Source organism: Girardinichthys multiradiatus, chromosome 19 (assembly GCF_021462225.1).
Source record: "Girardinichthys multiradiatus isolate DD_20200921_A chromosome 19, DD_fGirMul_XY1, whole genome shotgun sequence".
NCBI classification, from domain to species: domain Eukaryota; kingdom Metazoa; phylum Chordata; class Actinopteri; order Cyprinodontiformes; family Goodeidae; genus Girardinichthys; species Girardinichthys multiradiatus.
The window spans coordinates 26,760,704-26,783,082 of NC_061811.1; the positions used below are offsets into that span (position 1 = coordinate 26,760,704).

Genomic DNA, 22,379 nt, shown 5'->3' on the forward strand with positions numbered 1-22,379 from the left:
GTTTCTGGTATTGTTGCAAGTGTTTTTGTGCGTGCGTTCGAGTGCCTGTGTGCGCAGCTGTTGGGTTGTGTGTCTGTACATGTTTAGGAACTTGAGAACAAAGTGAGGCTGGTTTCAGCGTCCCTCCAGACATTACGTTGCTGTTTTCTGGAGCAGGCCCAGCAGCAGAAATAGGTCGCCCAACAAACCTCCTCTGGGTGGGGGAAAACCGGAGAGGGATCTGGGCTGGATGGAGGTATGGGCTGGCAACCGTACACATTAAATAGACCGAGGATTGCAGACTTCAAGGCCACTCACAGACTGATCAAGACAGGATAGGATGTTGCGTGTAACAGAGTATTATAGCATTTGTTTGAGGGAAAGCAAACTTAATTGGATTTGGACATTCAAATGAAAAAAATTGAAAAAAAAACTAACTGTATTTGACTCTTAAAATTCCAGTGTTGCCTCTAAAATAACTGTTTTTAGCCACACCTGGATGAAGAGTTTCTGTTTTAAAATAATGAAATTTAAATAATGTATTTGAATACTTGGAAACTGTACTGAACTATTTACACAATTACAAACCCTCTTCAGATGCAAGGAGTGTCTTTGTTTCAGAATTATTTATTAATTTAACCTTTTATAGCTTATTTCAAATTACATGGAAAATCAAGTCTTTTTAAATGTTTTTTGGTTTTTTTAATTTATTTCCACAATTGCCAGATTTACCTTTGTTTCCTACGTAATGGATTTAAATTACGTCTCAAGAATAAAAACATTTAATGCAGACATATAGCAGTTAAATGTTAACTGAAGCTGAAATTGAGAAACAGACAAAAAACCCCTAAAAGTCTTCATTTGTTGATATGACAGATTGGAGATACCTTACCTTACCTTAGATTGCCCAGTAACGATAAAGAAATGTAAAAATGCACAGCTGCATTTTCTGAATAAAGTTCAAAATGGTACAGTGCTGGTTGTCCAAGCTGACTTTAATTTAAAAATTGGAAGTGTTGTTCTGCTTCTCCTCTAACAAGAACTTTCATTCTAAGTTCCACAGAATCAAACTGAATCATTTCAAGTTTACAATCCACTGCTTAAATTATCGGAACTAAATTTAAAGTCCCAGTGTGAAGTATTCATCATTTTGTTAAGAATGCAATGAAGAAAAACAAAATATATACACTACCAGTACAGGTTTTAGACACACTTTCTCATTTATTGGTTTTCTTTTGTTTATGACTATTTACATTGTACGTAGATTCTCACTGAATGCATTAAAACTGTGAATGAGTGCATAGGAAATTATGTAGCAAACAAACAAACAATTGTAAAAGAACTTTAAATATATTTTATATTGTAGATTCCTTAAAGTAGCCACCCTTTGTTGTGATGATTGATATATTAACCTTTGGTTGTCTCTCAATGAACCTCTGGGAAGTTCTTTCAAGGCTCTTTGGAAAACTATTTCAGAGGACCAGTAATCATCAGTAATCAAGGCCGTGGGGGGCTATTTTGAAGAATCTAAAATATAAAAATTTTTAAAGTTATTTCACACTTTTTGTTTACAACATAATTCCATGTGTGTCCATTCACAGTTTTGATGCCTTTGTCGAGAATCTACAATGTAAATAGTCATGACAATAAAGAGACCCATTAAGTGAGAAAGTGTATCTAAAACTTTTGACTGATGTCTGTCATGATGTCCTGCTCCAATTAGCATACTGATGATGTCATAATGAGCATTTACAACCTGGACTTTGTCGGATTATTTACCTCTGTTTAATTTCTTCTTCTTGCCTGAGCTCACTTAAGCTATATTGTGATTTGTCCAAATTCCAAATAAAGCCGCTTTTCTTTACATATGAACTTGTTTAATTTGTCTGAGAGCAAAATGTATTTTCTCCAAATAGCGGCTTGTTCAGGTCGCACCCATTTGAACACGTCCTACCTCAAACAACTGCTTTATTTTTTCTTACTAGTAAGATGCAATATCAGCATACTTAGTGATATAAAATGTAAAGCAAGAATTATAGAGGGCAACAGGATACTCCAGGGATGTCATCAAGGGGGTCGTGAAATAACATTTCAAAGCTTTAGGAACTGGAACTACTCCACAGACACATTTCTCCCAAATCAGTAGGATACTTTTGTCTTTCAGAATCCACACAAGACAGTGGACAGCAGAATGAATAGTATATAGTATAATACCCAATTTAATAAAACAAGCATATAAAATAGCAGACAAACAAAAAATATGCAAATAAGGACTGCAAATTAAAATGTTCTAAGACAACATGTATTCTTTTGCACATTGGGAATTTATATATGTTTACAAACTTAGACATTTACATATATTTGGGGCTCTAGTATTTTCCTATGAAGATTTTTGGCTCAGTAATAAACTATAAAGTAGGTAAATGCAATTCACATTAGCAACCCTTGTGAAATAAGGGCAAACAATGGCATCTTAGACCTCTACCTGGCTTGAAATTTACTTCTCTGAGAAGATGCAGTATTTAGGTCAGTCTAGCAGTTTTCATGTTTATTTTATAAATATTTGTTTTTTATCAGTATTTAATTTTTTTGTCATCTGTATGTAGAGGAATATTTGAAATGCGATATAGATAGCAGAGCCAGATGCTGGGAAAGTACAACTGGGTGTAAGAAGCCACAGCGAGCGATAGCTTAATTTTTAGCTTGTGACCTGCTGATGTCAGATGTTGCTGATGTCATCATGCAGTTTGTAACTTCATCAGCTGGCCCAGTTGATAAAACTTACTACTGATTTCTTTGCAACACTGTTATGCAATTTTGAGCTTAGAGGCTTAAAACAAAGTGGCTCACTCATCTTGAGGAATGTGTTTACACATACCTGTACACACACACACACACACACACACACACACACACACACACACACACATTGTAAAAACCACTTAAATAGCTGTGCAACAGAACACAGATTCAGATTCAGGTATATATGATGCATATTTATGTAAAGGTGTATCATTTGTAACGCTGAAAATATGATGTATTAGTCCTAATGTTAGCTTTTTAATCAGCTAGGTGATCTGTAACTTGCTGTTGTCCAGCAGATACTACAGTAGCTTTCCTACTGTTGTTTTAAAAAAGGGTTGCCGTAATAAGTGAGTGATAAACGGTGCTCTGTGTTCTACACAGTTGCAAAGATCTGGATCAGAAGGCTTAGACAGCCAAATTATACTGGCTTTCTCTTAGCTGATTGGCAGTGCACAGCAATATGTGGGGGAGGGGTAACACTGAATTGTTCCATAAAGCCACTGAAACCTCCGGGTCAACCCAACACTTTCTTTGGTATTACATTAGAAGCACTTTTAACCATACAAATGGTAAAATGGAAAATTCTAGTGGTTTTAAAACTTTTTTAGAGCCTTGGTATACCTTGATCCTGTCAAACAACCCAAGCGTGGTCCATATATGACCAGTTCTTTTCTCAAAAGGTAAAATGCAGGTATAAAGCTAAAGTAATCCTTGGTGAGCAAACTAGTCCTCTAGTGTGAACTAAAGCCTATAGTTGGCTGCTTATCAGACATGCTGCCTAAAGCACGCCATCTGTACTTTTAAAACTGCATCACTTTAATTGGAGTGATGGGTGGGGCTTCTTTAGTATTCCCACCATGGTTGCTCATATTATACACACGTGGAAATATCTCCATACAGCTGAATTTTTATTAGTTGTGATTGAGGGAAAAGTGTAGCCTAATTATAGCCAGCTAACCACGAGTCACAGCAACAAATGGGGGAAGGGCAACGGGAGAAAACTTCCTCTGACAAAAATTATTTGCAGTTTGAAAACCCCTGCCTAAGTATGTGGACTCGTATGAGCCTAATTTTGCATCACTCTGCAGAGTATTGGTGCCCTGAGAATAATGAACTGGAGGCAGGGCGGTGCAGGAAGACTCGACTTCCTCCTCAATCACCAAGCTTAGGGAAAAAAAGATGTTCGCTGGACTTGCCTCACCGGAGATGAAACACGGGGCTATGTGGTGTGTGCATCAGTGTGTGGCTCTTTGCCCATGCAGCATGCTGTACAAGTTGTGTATATAGAACTCCGTGCTATTTTTAAATTGTTTTTCACATTTCCTGCTTAAGCACAGTTTTCATCTTCCCCATTCCATCTCTTCTTTTACTCGCTCCCTTTTCTTTCTTACACTTCTCATCGTGCTCCGCATTGTAGTTACTTCAATTAGGTTCAATTTATTTGTTTTATTTTTATCTAAGGCATTCATCTTAAATGCAACATTAGGCAATGCCATCTAAAGAGTATGTGAAGTCGTACCATTCTTGCGTGCACACTTGTGTGTGTGTGTGTGTGTGTGCATTGGCCGGATTGTAGAGGAAGCTCTAGTGGGAGTGTCTTGCTCTCAGAGCTCCAAGGACAGATAACATTACCCTGCTTATGCTTACATAACTTCCAGGCAGCGCCACGTCACAACTGATGCAGACATGCACACGCACGCACACACATGTACACACACGAAAACACACGCACACAAAACCAAAATGCAGGGATACAAATACCCTTCTAACCGTGCTGCAGCTTCGATAGGGCTCTGACAGTGCACACAAAGATTAATTAACAGTTCAAAATCAAATGTAACACTATTTTTATTCCTTTTTTCTGTGTTGGGAAATCCATTTGAGTCCATTTGGTTTGTATGTAGGTCAGCTGGCTAACAGGCTCCTGTGGTTGGATATGCTCACACATGCTTTTGCAGGAGGGTCTGTGTTTCCTTTCAATGTGTTGACCACATGTGCAACGATGAAGGGAAACTGTGGAAAGAAAGAAAGTAAGCAAGCGCTCCTCTTCTTTCTGGATGCGGGGCATTGCTGGAGCACCGATGCACACATTTGACCGATATTTAATGTCAGCGCTGTTGACTGAACTATAGATGAGGATGAGTGCCTGCGTTAAAGCTATTGCATTTTTAAAGATGTAAGTAAGTGGGTGTGTATTGCCACTCTTTCAGGGTTTGATGGTGTGTGTTGTTTTCTTGGGGCCCCAACACAGCTGTCTTTGACAGCTGCATCATGAGAAACATCTGAACTGTTGCATCATCTCCTCTCTCTCTTTGTCTCAGTGTATGTATGGGCAGCTGGACTAAATCACAAGCTGGTCTCCTTGTCTGGTCCCTATTTTTTTGTGGACGCGCCAGCTTGGAAGCAGCCTAGCTGTGCATTTGTGTGTTTATGCCTGTGTGTGGGAAAGTGTGAGATGGGGTATTTACCATAGATTTATGTGTTTATTTTTTGATTTAAACTTTTAGTTAACGCAGATCAAACTTTCAGAGGTAAGTTTTCCGCATAACGTAAGTTTGGTGCAAATATTTTATTTTCTGTGAAAAATGCAATATCTTGACTTTTACCTGGAAGATGGGCTGTTTTGCTGCAGCATCTAATTTTCAGTTTTGCTGACAAAAAAATCCTTTGTTTTTCAGTTTCAGAGTATTTCCCACATAACACTTGAGGAAACATGTTTCCTCTGCCCCACACTGAGATTTACTGTTTCGGTCTTTTTGACACTAAACAATGAACACAGCTTTCTTCTTGTAATTTTTATGGTTTTTCACTTTTCTTGTTGGAAAATAATGTTGGTTTTTCATTCAGTCATAATTGCAAAACTAAGTACACATTATGGCTCGATAGCTTGTTGAACTTTAGCAGCAGTAACTCTCAGTAGTGGGTTTCTGTGGGATTTTATCAGTCTCTCACATCCTTGAGGAGAAATTCTAATCCATTATTTTTCTACAACTTTGCTTCATTTAAATGAGCTTCGTGGATTTGGACTTTGACTGGGCCATGGCAACACCTTGAATCTCTTCTTTTAAACTCTTTGTTGCTTTCTTGGAGATCCTGGTCCTGATGATGATCCAGTTTCCCCCAAGCTTTAGCTGTCTAACACATGACCTCACATTTGACGCTAGAATGTTTTAGCATACAGAAAAGCTGATGGGCAAATTAATAACGTTAAGGTGCTCAGGTCCTGTTGCTGCAAAACAAACCCAAATCATTACACCTCTACCACCGTTCTCAATAGTTGGTATTGGATGCTTTTGATTTGATGTAAAGGATTTTGGCCTAAGCATCACAACCCATTTTACTGTCATGAACCTTAACATTGAACATTTGATACTTGTGAATCAAGGTCGTCTGACTGATTGAAACTGAATTTATATTGAATACATTTAGCATGCCAGCTGAAGCCTGTGTTGTCTGGTAAGTCTTTTTTCAAGTCTAAGGTTTTCAAAGTGGTTTTACATGTTTTTCTACTAATGAACAATCTTCCTTACTCTTCCCTGATTGATGGTCGACACTAGTTGCACACATTGGGGACGTCTGTCCTCCTCAACATTGTGTTTACACACACCTGTCTGCTACTGGCCTACAAATTGTTTATTCGTAACTGCGCACAGCATTTCAATCTTAAAGTCTATGGAAGTAGTAAGGATGTACTTAGTTTGTGCAATAATTGGAGAAGACATAGCATGACTCAAATAACCTGTAAATACAAGTGATGAACAAGATGACTGCCCCTGATTGCTAGATGTTAAATGAATGAATGAATGAATGACCTGTGCTGCATAAGACATTTCACCTGCCCCCTGCAAAAAACTTACAATTCTCCATCTTATAGTCAGATAAGAATCAGTATCACAGCAGTGTATATCTAGTTTTTATAGTTTTTCTTAAGGGGAAGAAATTATTAATAATGTGATTCCCAAACAGCGGAAAACATGATGGGCGGTAGATGAATATGGAAATGGAGGATCAGTAGGGAGACTCACTCAGTTTCTCAGTTTAGTTTAGCTGGATTTAAAAACAGGTTTTACATCAAGTTCATTTGTCACTGATATTTTTTAATGGCCTCCATTGTTTTCTTTGTTTTCCCCTTTTTACTTCCACAATGCACACACTAAGATAGAAAGTAGTTGGCTAAAGGAGTTTGAAAATCACCTGGTTAGAGCAAAATCCCTATTTTATTCTTGCCACAGACTAATGTATGGCAAGGTTGACATTGCATATTCTAGTAGACTTTTAGTACTTTTAGAATCTACCTATTCTTGGTAAGATGGGCTATGCTTTCTTCTGTTTCTATTAAGAAATCCTATCAGTGGCTAGAGAAGACTGGAATGAAGGACCATACATAAGCACATTATTGGAGCACAGAAACAAATGCTGGGACCAGGATTTGCTAAAGACCGAGGTTTACCAAGATGCTAGATATTATTTATAAAGGAACTGAAATAATGTATAGAAACATTAATCAAAGATACAGTTTCATTGTTGTAAGTCAAAGCAATGAGTGACTCCCAGAACTTTGCATTGTAACAAGATGAGCATAGCTTCTACTTTTAAATAAATGGTTTATTACAAGGCCTATGCAGAACTTGACATACAGAGGAGGTAAGCCAGCTGTGGTGAAGTAGAGGCACATCTAAAACTGTAAAACACTGGGCGCAGCGCTGATGGTGTAGGGGTTAAGCGCACGACCATATGCAGAGGCTACAGTCCTCGATGGGGCCGTCCCGGACCCGGTGACATTTGCCGAATGTCTCCCCCTCTTTCCTGTCTGCCTACTGTCAAATAAATAAATAAATAAATGACTCTTGAGAACTAGATATGGCCATCCTTGTGTTAAGGCTTATATGTGTTATGTCACTATGTATACTCATGCAATCAAATTTTTATCCATTTGGTTGCACTCAATTTTATTTAGGTGGTCAGGGAAATGGGAACTGACTACTTTGTTTTAAACACATAAAGTCAGAGATTCTGATATTTGTGGCTGATATTTGAAGCATTGACTTGCGAATACTAATTGTAGCTGAGTATGATTTCTCTTTAAGAAATATATGAATATGTATAGGAGTACAGTTGACATCTTGTGTGGGACAGCAGTCCCATGTAAAACATGGCCTTATTATTATTTTTAAGGCAAAGACAAAATGGTTACAGAGATGACATTTTAAATTGGCTATCGGTTCCTATATTAGCAATTAACACCACTAACACAGCTTTCAGAAAATCAGCACTATTCCCAAGAGAACATAAATCTCCACCTAAACTTTTATTTCCAAAAAGTTGCCAACATTTTCCAATCCAACATGTTCCAAAACAGGCAGAGTATAAAGGCTCAAATGGATTAAACAAAGCTCTGTCTTTGGCCTTCCCATTACCTTCTGGAAGAGTTGTTCTCTCCCAGTCTTTCTCTTTGCAGTCTGGATGATCCATTTGAAATGTCTGGACATACCGTTAACAATACAAACTAAATTTTCTTTCCTTGAGGTAGCTTCTAACAGCTTCTGTGCTTCCTCTGACTCTAAACACTTTATTGATACAGAAAACACAGTATCTTCCGTCAGTAAGAACTTCCACAACTCTATTAAAATTTGTGGTTTTAACATAAAATCCGAAAATGTTTAAGTGATATAAGTTTGTAAGACATTCTATATATTTATGTTGCAGAATGGTTAGGTTACAAAGCTGATGCCCAGGCACATTTACAATATGCCGCGTGCATCACCTGACCTCATCCTCTGACCTCACTCGGTTCAGTCGGAAGCGGAAGAAGCAGTAGATGGTAGATGAGTGTGGCGTGGAGCAGAAGGGGATTGCGGGGCTGGTGGAACTACGTTGTCTGGGATTCCAGCCGGATTAAGCAGAGGAAACCACAACTTTATTTGTAGTGCTTTAGAGGGTAAAGCTGGAGACCTGAAAGTGACGTTATTGCACACACTAAATTATTTGCACATGTGCTCACACAGCACTCTTGTACATTTCTACTCAGCTTTTCTTAATGAAAGTCTAATATTGTATGGCTCACAGCGGTGTGTGTATGAGGAGTAGCGGGACAAAGAGTGTCTTGTATTTTAGGGATGGGTTGGGTGGGTGGGGGGGTTGGTAGGGTTGGTTGGGCCTGCTGGGTCCAATCCTGGGGGCCATAGATTGGAATTTTCAGTGTTTGTATGTGTGTGTGCAAGAACTGAGGAATGCTGCTGTTTGCTGAGTGAAGAGGACATAGGCAGCAGAGACTGTCTAAACACACGTCTGTTTGCTAATAATGTGTGTGTCTGTGAGAGGCTAACTGTGAGAGTTATGTGTGAGCAATGGGGAAAGTGTGCTGTGAGCGGAAAGTGTGCTGTAAGCAGCAATGGAAAGAGGTTTGGAGGGACTCTGTGTGTGCTGTGTGCTCTCCCTATGCTATGACCTTCTTCTCAGTGAGTACTTTCATACCAGTCCTGCTCCCCACGGTAAGGAGGCAGACTGCACTGAATGAGGCCTGTCTCTGTCTATCTGTGACCTTCTCACAGCACCCAGCGCTGGCCCACACTGCTGACTTTGCTCTGGTTGTGTTGGTATGAGTGTTTACTGTACTGTTACCTATTTGTTTGGTTGTGAAGGAGAGGGAATGGGGAGACTGGCGGAAAGGGAGGAAGAAAGAAGAAGACCTTCAAGGTGGAATGTGGAAAAGATGAAGTTAGCAGGGAAGAAGTGGGGAATAAGGGATGTGATTAATAGCAGGAGTAAAAGAGGGAGATTCAGTTCAGATTATAAAATGGGTTTGAATGTATGATCGAGTGAGTAACTGCAGAATACTTGAGGTGTTGGAGTCTTTGGGGAGGAAATGAGTGAAGGACCACGAGAGGAATTTGCGGCAGTTACTTCATCTAAATGAAGTTCTAAAAACCTTAATTCCTTAGTTTTTCCACAAGATCTGAGACTGAACACGTCTTAATAAAAATACCCTTTAAATTAGATCAGGTTTACAAATCCTTTAACATGTGGCTACACAGGTAGAAAATATTAGCGTGTTTTCATCCGTTTGCGTGTGTGTTTGTAGTTAGTGAAGGCCTCCTGTGCATGTGCACCTCCGCTGCATGATTTATTCTAATGCCAGGTCTGCTTCCAACTGTCCCAGAGGGGTCCCGATGTCTTTAACAGCCGCAGACCTACATCACAAAAAGGCAGAAAAGGGAAGAGATGGGGAGATTTTTGGAGAAGGGAGATATGGACAGTGGAAAAGTCAACATCATTTTTAGTCTGCTAATTCTGCTTTTAATATTTCTGCTTGACTTTCACAGCAGAGATGTAATTTTAAAAAGGCAAACGTGTATCACTGTGTTCGTCTTATGAAAATTTTTACTTTCTCTCATTTTGTAATGTCACTGTTAAGTGAAAGGAAAATTTCACATAAGTTTCCCCTTTTTATTTTTTGACCCACATAAGAAGCTAAATATCTGCCAGAAAACAAACACCACACATCAGAGTTAACACAATATCCCCTCTGTGAAATGTGATGGTTTCAGCATCGTGCTGTGGAGATACATTTTCTTCAAAAGGTAAAAAGAAGCTGCTCAGAATTAGCGCTACTATAGAATGATTCATACCACGGAATTTTAATGTATTAAAACGTCCCAGTCAAAGTCCAGACCAGAATCCAATCAAGAATTGGTAGCAAGACTTGATGAGACAGATGTTCACAGATGCCTTTCATCCAGTCTAACTGAGCATGAGCTGTTCTGTAAGGGAGAATGAGTAAAACTGTAGAAGGTAAATGTTTTGTACAGTGAGGGGAGGCTTGTGTACTGCAAATTAACATATGTAAATGAGAATTTGCTTTACTTGCCTAGTTAAGTAAATTCTTGTTTCCCATTGCAGGTCCTGCTGAGGTTCCCATGATGTCCCCAAATGGATCAATTCCCCCAATACACGTACCCCCAGGTTACATCTCACAGGTAAGCCTGCTGTGTCATGTTTTTTTCCCATTGGAAAAGATTTAAAGCGACTGGCCAGACTTTTCTGTAAAATCAATCAAACTCGTTCTAGATTTTTTTTGTCACTTATAAAACAGGTTGAATCCCTTGTAACTCAAATCCATATCAAATTCTTCAGAATCTATGTCAAAATGGATCAAAACCTGCTTGTCCACCATAGTGTTTACCAATGGCAGCTGGACAGCTCCACTATTGAGCCTCTTGTGATGTCATCAAGAAACACACAGAAAGCTGAATCACCTGTTTTTCTTCTTCTGTACGTTTTTAAATCTTTGTAGTATGTAAAACCTCTTCTGTGGAAATGCACACTTCATTACCCAGCTGTGTTTTTATTGTTATTGTGCATTTGTTTGTGGAAATAGAAAACACATTACCAGATTTTATCTTTAAAAATATCGCTGAAATGCAGTCGCATAAGATGTGTTTTTGCATTCGTTGTGCAACTTCAGAGGTTTTCATTTTTCTCCAGAACAGCATTTCCCAATTCTGGTCTGCAGGGTACACTGCACTGCATGTTTTAAATGTTTTTCCTTCTTTGACACATGTTTTCAATTAATGGGTGATTACCAGACTTCTGCAGAACTTGACTTAATTCATTCTTTTCAGTTAGCTGTTATGGAGCACAGGCACATGTCAGAGTGAAACCTTTTTCCTATCCTTGCCTCTAGTTTTCAAGTGTACCTATAGCTCTTAATTTAAAATGGTATAGGCTAGTGGTTAAGATCTTACACCACAAAAGAGGAACCTCCCTTGAGAAGTCTATATGTCATTGACGGTTCCAAATTCTTTTTATATGAGCAGATACTGCAAATTTTAGCTTACATACCAATATGTCAGGTAACGTAGCTTGTTTCTGATGCCAGTACATTGCACTAATTTTTTTTACTTTTGCTTTAGAAAGATTGACCACAATACCACACAAAATAACAAGGCAATTCCTTCATATTTATTTGTTGTATCAATGGTTTAGAGTCTTATTTTGAAGTAGAAAAGAAAGCAGTTCTATAGTTTTCCCAGTGGTCGACTGGCCAATGACACTCGTAAATATTTAGTGTGACAGCATTTAGGGTACTCAGTAGAAAAAAGAAACATCAGCAGAGTGACAGATGATACAAACGATTTGTAAACACTGAGAGACCATGGCTAGCTAAGTGTTAGCTTCCTGCTATAGCTTCCTGCCGGCACTAATTTAATAGCAACTATTTTCTCCAGTTTTTAAATGAGTCTGGACTGCATTTGAAGTTTTGAAGTGGCACAGCCAGAGTCCTGACTTGAATCTGAAACTCTGTGGAGGGAGTTTAAGATTAGGATGATGGTAAGAAAGCATTCCAAATTCAAACACTTGGAGTTCATCACTAAATATTATTCTTCAAAATACCAGCAGAGACATGCAAGAACCTGGTCAGCAGTTATGTGAAGGGCTTGTTTGCTGTAATAGTAGTAAAGATTTCAGAGGTATGAATTTTTTTCAGGCTTAATTATTACTTTATACATCTTCTATACACAGCCGGGACAATTATAAAGAATATTTCAACATAAAAAGTTGTATTTTTGTGTTTTATAGCTACTGTCCCACTTGTAATGTTCCAAGTGAAGTATTTTGGGGTAGAAAAGCCCCACCACCTGGTCCTACTCAAACATCGCAAAAAAGTTGGGAGGCAATTAGGCCTTGGAGTATATTCACAAAATATGGGAATGGGTTTAAACACCAGGTACAATGAATGGACTGGTTATTCGTACCAGGTTATGCCAGGGTTTTAGACAGATAGTTTCATAAGCACTAAAGTGTTCCTTCATACCCTTCCCATGGTGTAAAAACCTTTGAATTAGATCCCACAGATAGTGCTAGCCTAGTTTTTCACCAGCTTTATGGAAATTAAGAGTAATGCAGCACTTCCCCTCCCTCACCTGTTGCTGTGCTAGCAGGCTGAAAGAAGGCAACTCCCTGTTTGCCTAAAATTTAGGATACAAAGTCGACTGTTTTGAAATTGCAAAAGACACGGACAGTCAGTGTTGAACTAAAGAAACCTCAATTGTCAAAATTTACTTCTATGTACCAAAAGAACTCAAATTCTTGTCAATTTAATGACCAGTATGTCTGATTATGTCGGCAGTTGTAGGAACAACTGTTGCTTTCCTGTTTTTATCTAATTACACAGATAATCAATCTACTATTAAAGCGAAATGCAGCTACTCATTCTTTGTTTATATCAAACCAAATAAGCCACTTGGGAAAACAAATCAGTACATGCTTCTCACAAGTAGAGTGTTGTGTGTGCAGCGGTGCTGAGCTTGTGTTGAGATTGTGCTTCAATGCCAATGGAAGTCAGGTCATTGGCTCACAGTGGGTGTGTGTTTGTGTTTGCATGTGTGTGGGTGTGTGTTCGTAGGGCACTGGCCAAGTGCGAGCGGAAAACACTGTCAGTCTTACATAAACAAGCCTGACAGTCCAGACAGGCATTTGGTGGGATAGTTTTTTACAGGGGTGAGGGATGGAAGAAGGGATAATTGAAAACTAAAATAGGAAAAACTATGACGTTAGAAGTTTTGAACAGATGAGTTTTGCAGTCAATCATCTTTGACATATGCTAATGTGCTAATGCTTGCACTGACTTGGCGGTTATGTGTACAGATGAGTCTGTTTGCAGGTGTATTTGAATTTGTGAGTTCATGCCAATAAAAAGCACATGTGGAGCCACCTCCACATGTACTCACACAGAGACTTTGCCCTTGCTTGCTTGTAAACAGTTTTTTTTTTTGCTCTTTGGTAGAGCAGAGGATGAGGACTAGACAGGGGCCTACTCTTGCTCCTCCTCATCTTTTTAGACATCCTTTTATTCTTTCTCTCCTTTGCATTTTGTCAAACTGTTGCTTCTCAGTTTCTGTGGAGGTTTTTGGGGTAGCATCTGGTGTGTGTTTTACTCTGTGTGCGTGTATGTGTTGTTGTTAGGAACCTGAGATTGCTTCCACTGTCCGTAGGGAGTGTGTGTTTGCTCCTTCCTTGGAATGCAGGCCTGTGAAAAGAGTCTGAATAGTCGGAATGTGTGTGTCTGGGTTTTATGTGTGTGTGTGTCCATTCGCTCCAGTTCATGAATGTGAAAGTGAATACATGTATGAAATCTGCACTCATTTAGGGAGGATATTGGAACCTTGTTGTGAAGTCTGCATTGCGTCATAGTTATTTATAAAATTTTTTAACTTTTTTCACAATGTTACAATTTTTACAAGTATAAAACTTAAAAAAAGGATGCCATGCATTCAGATCCCCCCACCCCCCAATAAAAAAAAACAGTTTAGCCTCAGAATTTTGTTGAAGAAAATTTGGGAATAGCCTGCCTCATGAAGATCAAGGAACGCAACATACAATTTTCATTAGGGTTGTCAAATTAATCAACAATTTTGTATATTTGTTACAAAAAATTAATTATTCAAAGATTCTCATTTGCATCAAAATCGATATAAACTGACCTGTTCAGTTTTGCCCAAATTGTTGCACAAACTCAGCCACTCTCCTCCCTGCAGCCTTACCTGACTAAAACAATGAGCTGCTGCTGGAAGTTTTAAACTATGCTAACATGGCGAGTACAACAAGAAAACAAACAAACAAACAAAAAAAAACACATGCGACCCTCTTTAGCCGACAAAGCAAACAAAAGTGTTGTTCAGAGGTACTCTCCCTATGAGGTGGACAGACAGGTAAAAAAATAAATGCTGGATGATGCCACATTCAAGCTGCACTAGCATCATGGCAAACCTAGTTGTCATGTTTGCAGTTTACCACAAGCCCTGAAGGGGACAGCACAAACATGTTAAAGAAGGTGTTGTGATTAGATGAAACCACCAGACATCAAAAATGGTGACGGCAGTGTCATAGTGAGGGTGTGCTTTTCATCATCATGGAGCTGAAGTTAAAGGGAAGAGGAATGGTACTAAGTGCAGGGAAGTCCTGGAAGAAAATCTGTCTGTAAGCTTTGAGACTGGAGTGAAGGCCTCACATTCCAGCAGCACACCAAGTGTATACACAGAGCCAGGGCATTCAGAGGTTTACAAGTAAATAACAATGTGAAAAATGTGAAAACTATGTATCATTTTCGTTCTACTTCACAACTGCAGGACTTTGCTTTGGTCTATTACATAAAATCCCAAGATTTGAAGATTGTGGTTGTAGCATAACAAAATGTGAAAACGTTTAAGGGTTATGAATATATATATTTTTGCAAGATCCAGTGACCATAACTCTTATTTTAGTGCATGTATGTCAGAATGTAAATGAAAATACTCCAGCTTTGTGTAATGTGTGAAATTCCCAAAAGATACTATTATTTACCATATTATTTTCTTTCCATTTCCGTGCTACAGGTGCTGGAGGATACCACAGGGGTTCGCCGAGTGGTGGTGACCCCCCAGTCCCCAGAGTGCTACCCTCCCTCCTACTCTCCAGCTCTGTCCCCCACACATCACCTCCCCCCATACTTGGCTCACCCCCACTTCATTCACAACTCTCATTCTTTCTATCCCCCTGTAAGCCCGAGCGAGCTGCCACCTCACCAGTACTACCAGCACCACCTTCCACCAATGTATGGCGATCCAGGTACTCTCTTTCAGACTGGAACCTCACCCACGTTCTGAATACCAGGGATTTTTTATTTTAAATAATAAATTATGCAATGATCACAAGATATAAAATATCAATTTCAACCAATTTTTAGTATCTCCTCTGCTTTCAGAAATCATTCCAGTTTATGGGATGTCAAACTACATCGGCAGAGAAGAGACGTACAGTAAGCCTCAGCCTAAAAAGATAAAGGAACAGAGACAACTAGAGCGACAGAACCGACTCAATTCCCCTCCTTCCACTCTCTATAAGGGCAGTCTTGGGCCAGCACACAACGGATACAGGTAAGCATACTTCTCCTGTGGGTTTATAATATCAATACTCAACACAAAATAAGATGGAGTTGTTTAGTTTTTTTTTTTTTTTTTTTACTTGTTTTTGGTATTGCTATTGCTCTCTAGTTAATTAGCAGGTAACTAAACTACCTAGCTTTGGTCCTAGCAGCACAAATTCAACATTTTGGCAAAGAAATTACTTAGCAGTATTTTTGCTTGTATTACCATTATGAATTTTTTTTTGTTACCAAAGCTAACACTAGCTTGCGCTAACTACTTGGCAGGTAAAAGAGTAATGTTATGCTGCGTTCCATTTGGACTCGGAAGTTGGAATTTCCGACCTCCAAGTAGGAAATTTTCAACTGGAATGCCCACAAAAGTCAAAATTACAAGTTGGAAAGTCAGGGCAACGTGACCATACCCGACTTCCACATTCAAGATGGCTGCTACTCGCAGCAATAGTAAAATGTTCTTAATATTTAGTCAGTCATACTTATTAACAACTTTTCAGTGTTAATAAGACGAGATTTTTCAACGCTGTTAATAAGCACGAAATACCGCGTAGAACAGTGTTATTGTCATTGTTATTGTTGTAAGTCTGCTGTTACAGTTGTTAGCAATACGAACGAAAACAAGCAGGAAACTGGAATGTTACAACTCGGAGATGGCAAAAACTCCGACATTCCGGTTCCGACTTCTGAGGTTGATGGTACGCAGCATTATCTTAGCTGAACAAACTTGTTCTATAGCCGCCTTCATTAAAAGCTGGACTCCGATCTGGTCCAGAGACTCAGAAGGAAAACAATATTGGCCACTGTAAAACAAAAAGGCCTATTTATTATCATTATTGGTGAGATAAGTTGTAAAACACTTCAGATTAAAAAACTATTGTAATCATCTTATACTGAAAGTGTACAATTTAGGTTCATATCTCAAGTGCTTTTATTTTACAGAAGAAACTGTTTATTAACTTTCATGGTAAACATATTTGCTGCTATTTTATGACAAAATACCTAGAGAAAACTGACCTTTACAAAAACATTGAATTGCCGATAAATTTGAAATTTTTTTCCCATTGAATTGTTGACATGGATTACATTTAAATGATTACCTCAAAAAGTGTCTAAAGTGTGTTTGCTTTGTAATATATGAAAATATGAGGAAAGCGAAAATAGGAAAAATAATAAAATTAATTTTTGTAAGGTCCTCGGTTTAGGCATCTCATTAAAGGCATGTATCTTTAGGCTTTGCCTCAGTTATTCTGATGTTACTGAGTCTTTCTGCACTTTAGAATGCTCATTGCATTTTAATGTCAGAAATTAGAGCAGCTTATAGTCACAACTAAACAGTTCTAGGCATTAAAATTCCACAGGTTTTATTTGTAAGTTGTAAGCAAATTTGATCAATTGCAGGTTTGAGGTAAAAAAATCCTGTAGCATTTCTTTATGATATACAGGAATTTTGCTGCTTCTTATTTTCAATAGTGAATGGAGTAAAGCAACGTCAGTCCCCAATGAACCTCCCTAATGAACCATACTATTTTTCTTTATCTGCATAAAAAGCAAATTTAGCAGTTTCATTTTGTTTGTGATGCAGTAACAAATCACACGCTCCATCGCTTGGGTCAGTGGGGTCAGGGGGCGGAGCCAGCAGTCCAGGGGGTAAGAAGCCAGAAAGACGACTCCGCTGCAGTCCACGAAACAGTGAGCCAGAGACACACACACAAGGTAGGAGACACAATGCGGTGAGACAAACTGGTACACTGACGAAACTAAATCAAGCATGCAGAATTTTAAAATGACTATAGAATTTGATCTTAGTGCCCTTTTTTGCATTCAAGCAGGCAATTTGGATTTCCCCTTTCAGTTCCTCTGTCTCTCTGTCATTTCCAATAATAAATTCCCAAAAACTAAATGAGATGAAAAAAAAAGGAGCCTCAATGTGCTGAAAAGATCTGGGGGTTAGGACGGTGGTGAAGACTGAGGTGAGAAGGTGGGGAAAAAGGGTTGTCTAGGTAACCACATAGCTGAACCTGTCCCTCAGTGATATCGTTTTACCCCACCACAATACCAGCCTTGTTGGGGAAGCTTGAGCTACGGGTAAGAGGGGTAGGAGAGATAGGGGGAAGGGGGTGTCACATACCTGTAGAGCCCTGCATGGGATGAAGGGAACCTTTGAGCTCGGTGTTTTAGAAACCACAGCTCAGCCTTATCACCCATAGACTCATGTGCAAAGACACTGAGAGAAACCCACTCCCTCACACACTTTTTTCTTTAAGGTCTTGTTTATAAAAGGAACAGTATGTACCATTATATGTGCCCTCACAGCTCAGAGGGAGTTCTACGGAGGTGATGATAGAAAAACATAAGGAAACAAAAATTCATTAACTTATAAATTTGACCTGTAAAACGTCTTGAAATTTATCAGTTCTAGAGGAAAGGTATCACAGGGTCAGAGGTGTTCCTCTAAACGCATGACCTAGACCTAGAATAGAAAAGGACAGACAAGATTTTATGTATGTAACGTAGATATTACAGCCTGATGATACTATTATTAACATTGAAATATACCAGAGTGTTCTATCACTGTAGTGTGGACTTGTGCAGTTTTTCAAAGATACTGGCTGTAGTTTTCTTTCAATAACTGTACAATTCTCATAAAAAACACGATAGAAAAGTATAAATATATACTATGAAATACAAAATCCCAATAATGAAGCTTTTAAAAAGAACGCTGGAAAAAAACAACTTTGCATTGTGTAAATCTGGGTGACTGACATCACAGGTGGCAACAATACCAACATCACACTATTAGGTATTTGTTTGTCATTTCAACGAAGTAGGCGGATGATATTCCATAGCAAAATAAGGTTCTGGCATTGTGTTGCTATGCATCTGGCACTTTATCACACAGTATTTGATCAACGGCTAACCCAGATTGCCATGGATTTTTTTAGGCATGGAAAATCGTGCTGAATGAGCGCTGCAGATATTACACGCCATGTATACCGAACATGTTGTACAATGCTACAGAATAAATGTCGCTGTCAACCCAATATCACAGCTACGATCCAATGCATTACTTGATCGATGTTTTTCATAGTTTTTCAACAGTAAATGTTTGCATTTGCTATCTGTCAGAAAATCTCTACAGATGCTCATGCATCTCACTTGCAGCAGTGCAATAGTGGTGATGCAACTAAACCATAACAGAACAGAATGTTCAGGTTATTGTTGCCTTTCTTGAGGTTCTCCAATACTTTTTGGTCTGCCTTTCTCAAAGTCCGGGCTGCACTGGGAATCAGGGTCCAATGGCAAGTCAATCCAGAACCCTGCCTATGGTGCGGAAAATGCAACTGGATTGTGGAATTGCACATATAAAAACATGGAATACATAACAAATATATAATTGGTGTATTAGATATAAACAATCTGAGGATTTCAAGGGCTCAGATCTGCCTCAAAGTGTAAGTCGGTGTGACATAAACCTGATTGCAGCTCGGTATATTCACTACTGACTATAACATGCAAAACTGTTTAACAATCAGGAGAACATTTTCTCTAAGTTTTGTCTGCACACAAATAGAATTATTTGAACTGCAAAGAGACCATGTTTTGAGCTGAAAAGGAAACCAGCTAACGATAGCCTTTCGTTTCTCTAAACTCCTCCCTCTGCAAAGATCCTCACCAAGGCTAGATGCGAGTTTACTGACTTTCTGTAGCAGTATGTGCAGAATCAGCTCGTCCTTTAGGGATAATTGATAATGCTACATGTGTTTTAGGTGTAGTGTGGTTTTGAGCATTATAGGAGCTTTATAAAAACAGTGTGCAGGAGCAGACAAACTGTCCAGAAACTCCATGGGAACAAAATTGATAACTTTCATATGAAACACACGTGCTACTTTCTTATTACAAAAGTCATTTGAGTTAACTGCCAGATTGTTTGCACAGAAAAGAACTGTAATTTATGAAGAACAATATGTATGTTTTTTTTTTTACAAAAAGATTAAATTAATCCTAATAAATCTGGTTGATTTTTCTATTGATTGTTGAAGATTTATGAGGTTAAGCATACCATTAGATTATTTTAAAGCGGAAACAATGTATTTACTTGTGAAATGTAATATAAAAACAGGATTTGGGAAGGAAATAAAACAAAATTTGGCAACAAATGACACTGATAGCCCAATGTTTAGGCTACTCATTAAAGGCAGGCAGTGCCCCTTTCCACACTAGTTTTTCTGTGAGTTTTTCCTCAGTCTTTTTTATGTTGTAGTGTATTTTTGCACTTTAAGTTCAGTTTATGTACTTTCTTTATTCTTGTGTGTAAATTTGTTGACACAAAAAAGGCAAGTTTCAGTTAAAATGTCTAGCAAAATTAGAGCCGATAAATAAATGTAGTCTTGTATTGTCTTCATCCTGCTTTCTCTCCTCCATTCCTTTCTCCCTCTCTCTCTTTCGTGCTTATTTTTTCCTTTTCATTTCTGTCTCTGTGTCCATAACAATTAAAATAATCCCAAAGCAGTTTCTGATAAAGTTTTTTTCTAAATATCAAGCAGAGCTTTAAAGCGTTAGCTGATTTCTGAATTCTGAGAGCTACTCTGCTGGATAGGATGGTAAAAAAAAAAAAGATAAATGATAAATAAATATATACATAAGAGGGAGTTATCACTAGCTGTTTCAGACCATTGACCTTATCTAGGAATTCGATTTGGACCTTTAACCATAAAGTTTGAGAACCCCTGCTTTTGATCAATTATTACTAACTTTGGGGGCTGCACGCCACACTAAATGATGATCAATAGTCTGCCTCTTTCCTACCCTATTTAGGAATTAGAGTGATATAAAATAGGAAATGTAACTACATTAGTGATAACATTTCCAGTCACATTGATTATAAAAAATTTTCTCCTCACTCATATAAAGCACTAGCTACACTGAGACCAGCATGCAGCTTCCCAAATCAAGCATCATGTATAAATAAGATTGAAACTTTTAAATACAGTGCCATATGGGTAGGAACACAGTGGACTACAAAGACTGTGTGTGTGTGTGGTGCAGGGGTTCATGCATGCATCTTGGTTCACAAGTTTGCAACATCCATCTACTGAGGTTAATGCACTGGAGACAGGGAACAGCCTTGACAGGCTGTCAGTTCAGTATGCATCTTTACTGAAATGAATTAACTGATTAAGAGTTTAGGTCTAATTCGATTGACCTTTAAGCAGAGCTTGCCTATCAAAATAAATATTGCACTCAAGGAATGCTCATGTGATAAACTAGCCTGTTTTTCAGGTTGATTCAGAGTGAAAGAAATTTGTGGAAGATGAAGAGAAAAAAGTTTTAGATTGTCAAAGGACCAGCTGTGATTAGCTAAAACTGACCAGTTTCAGGTTATTCTCTCATTCAGTAGTACATGCAACTCAGAATTCAGCTGATTATCACAGAAAAGCAAACCTTTAACTTCTACCATGTCCTGAAGATCAATGTGGTAGAAAAACAAAACATCTGGACCGTTTTATCATAATAGTGTACGAAATAATGTACGAAACTCAATAGAAAAATTGGTAACAGATCTATGATGCTGTTTTAAGGCGCTCAGTTGTCAACCAGCACTAGACTTATCTGCCTCGGGGGAAAAAGTCTGTCTACATTCTTTGACAAAATCTTCAAAAGAACAACCAAACTCACGACACTCAGTAAATCGGGCTTCTGCCCACTGTAATGCTTTGCCAGTCAATAAACCAATAACACAAGAAATCTTTACACTATCATGGTGAAATGAATGGGGGGAACGGCTGAAAACCAAAGAACATTGAAGCAAGAATCCCCCACAATTACCCACCTCACCAGAAAACATTTCTGGAGTAGGGGAAATGACATCAAGAAAACAGGGAAGCTGTCGAGAAATCAGAATCAGAATCAGCTTTATTGCCAAGTTCGTACATACAAACATGGAATTTGACTCCGGTACACTTTGCTCTTTGGTTTTGTTTTTGCATTACAGAATATACATATTTACAATGTACAATATACACATATATAATAAAACCGGTTGAGCATCAGCGCTCTCTACCGGAACGGAGGACTGGGAACCTAAGGATTGTTGCAACATGGAAGCTATTTGCTCTAGCTGTTGGTTAGATTGTCATTGTTGTTCTGTAAGGAAGTGGAGAGATTAATGGATTTGATTTGCTAGTTCAACGAGAGTTCTCCGGAGTGCTTCTGCTGGGTCCTGTTGGCCAGAGTGTTCTGTCATTTTTTTGAAATAGCTCTGACCCACATACAGAGAACACTCCGGAGAAAGAATGAGAAGTAATAAAAGGAGTTTATTTGGAAAACAAAATGAACAGGAAACGTAAACAGGCAAAACTCCAACTGGGAAGATAACTGGTAAATACAGGGAACACACATAGATGGCAATAAACAAGACATTTCGGGAAGGAAACATAAACGGCTTACTGAATGAATGTGGTCAGGTTGCCAGGGATAGAGGGATTCGGGGTTCAGGTTGTTGAAGTCCAGTTTACTTAGTTGATCACTTGGTTGTGATTCAATTGTGCTTGGAGAAAGGTGAGGCTGTTTCCTTGTGCTGATACTTGCGGTGGAGGGTGGACAGGTTACGCTTAGTTCTTGGTCCAGGAGATGAAGTTTGGAGGAAACTGCCAGCTTGGTTGAAGATCCAGACGAA

General features: G+C 38.6%; 1 protein-coding gene across 1 annotated transcript in view; it reads left to right on the forward strand.

The window, feature by feature from the left end:
- fndc3ba (fibronectin type III domain containing 3Ba) overlaps positions 1-22,379 on the forward strand; it is a 123,151-nt gene that overhangs the window by 44,398 nt on the left and 56,374 nt on the right. Inside the window, exons 4-7 of the mRNA XM_047346116.1 lie at positions 10,684-10,760; positions 15,159-15,390; positions 15,527-15,698; positions 17,286-17,416. Of these exons, the coding sequence (XP_047202072.1) occupies positions 10,684-10,760; positions 15,159-15,390; positions 15,527-15,698; positions 17,286-17,416 (612 nt within the window). The remainder of the gene's footprint in view (positions 1-10,683; positions 10,761-15,158; positions 15,391-15,526; positions 15,699-17,285; positions 17,417-22,379) is intronic.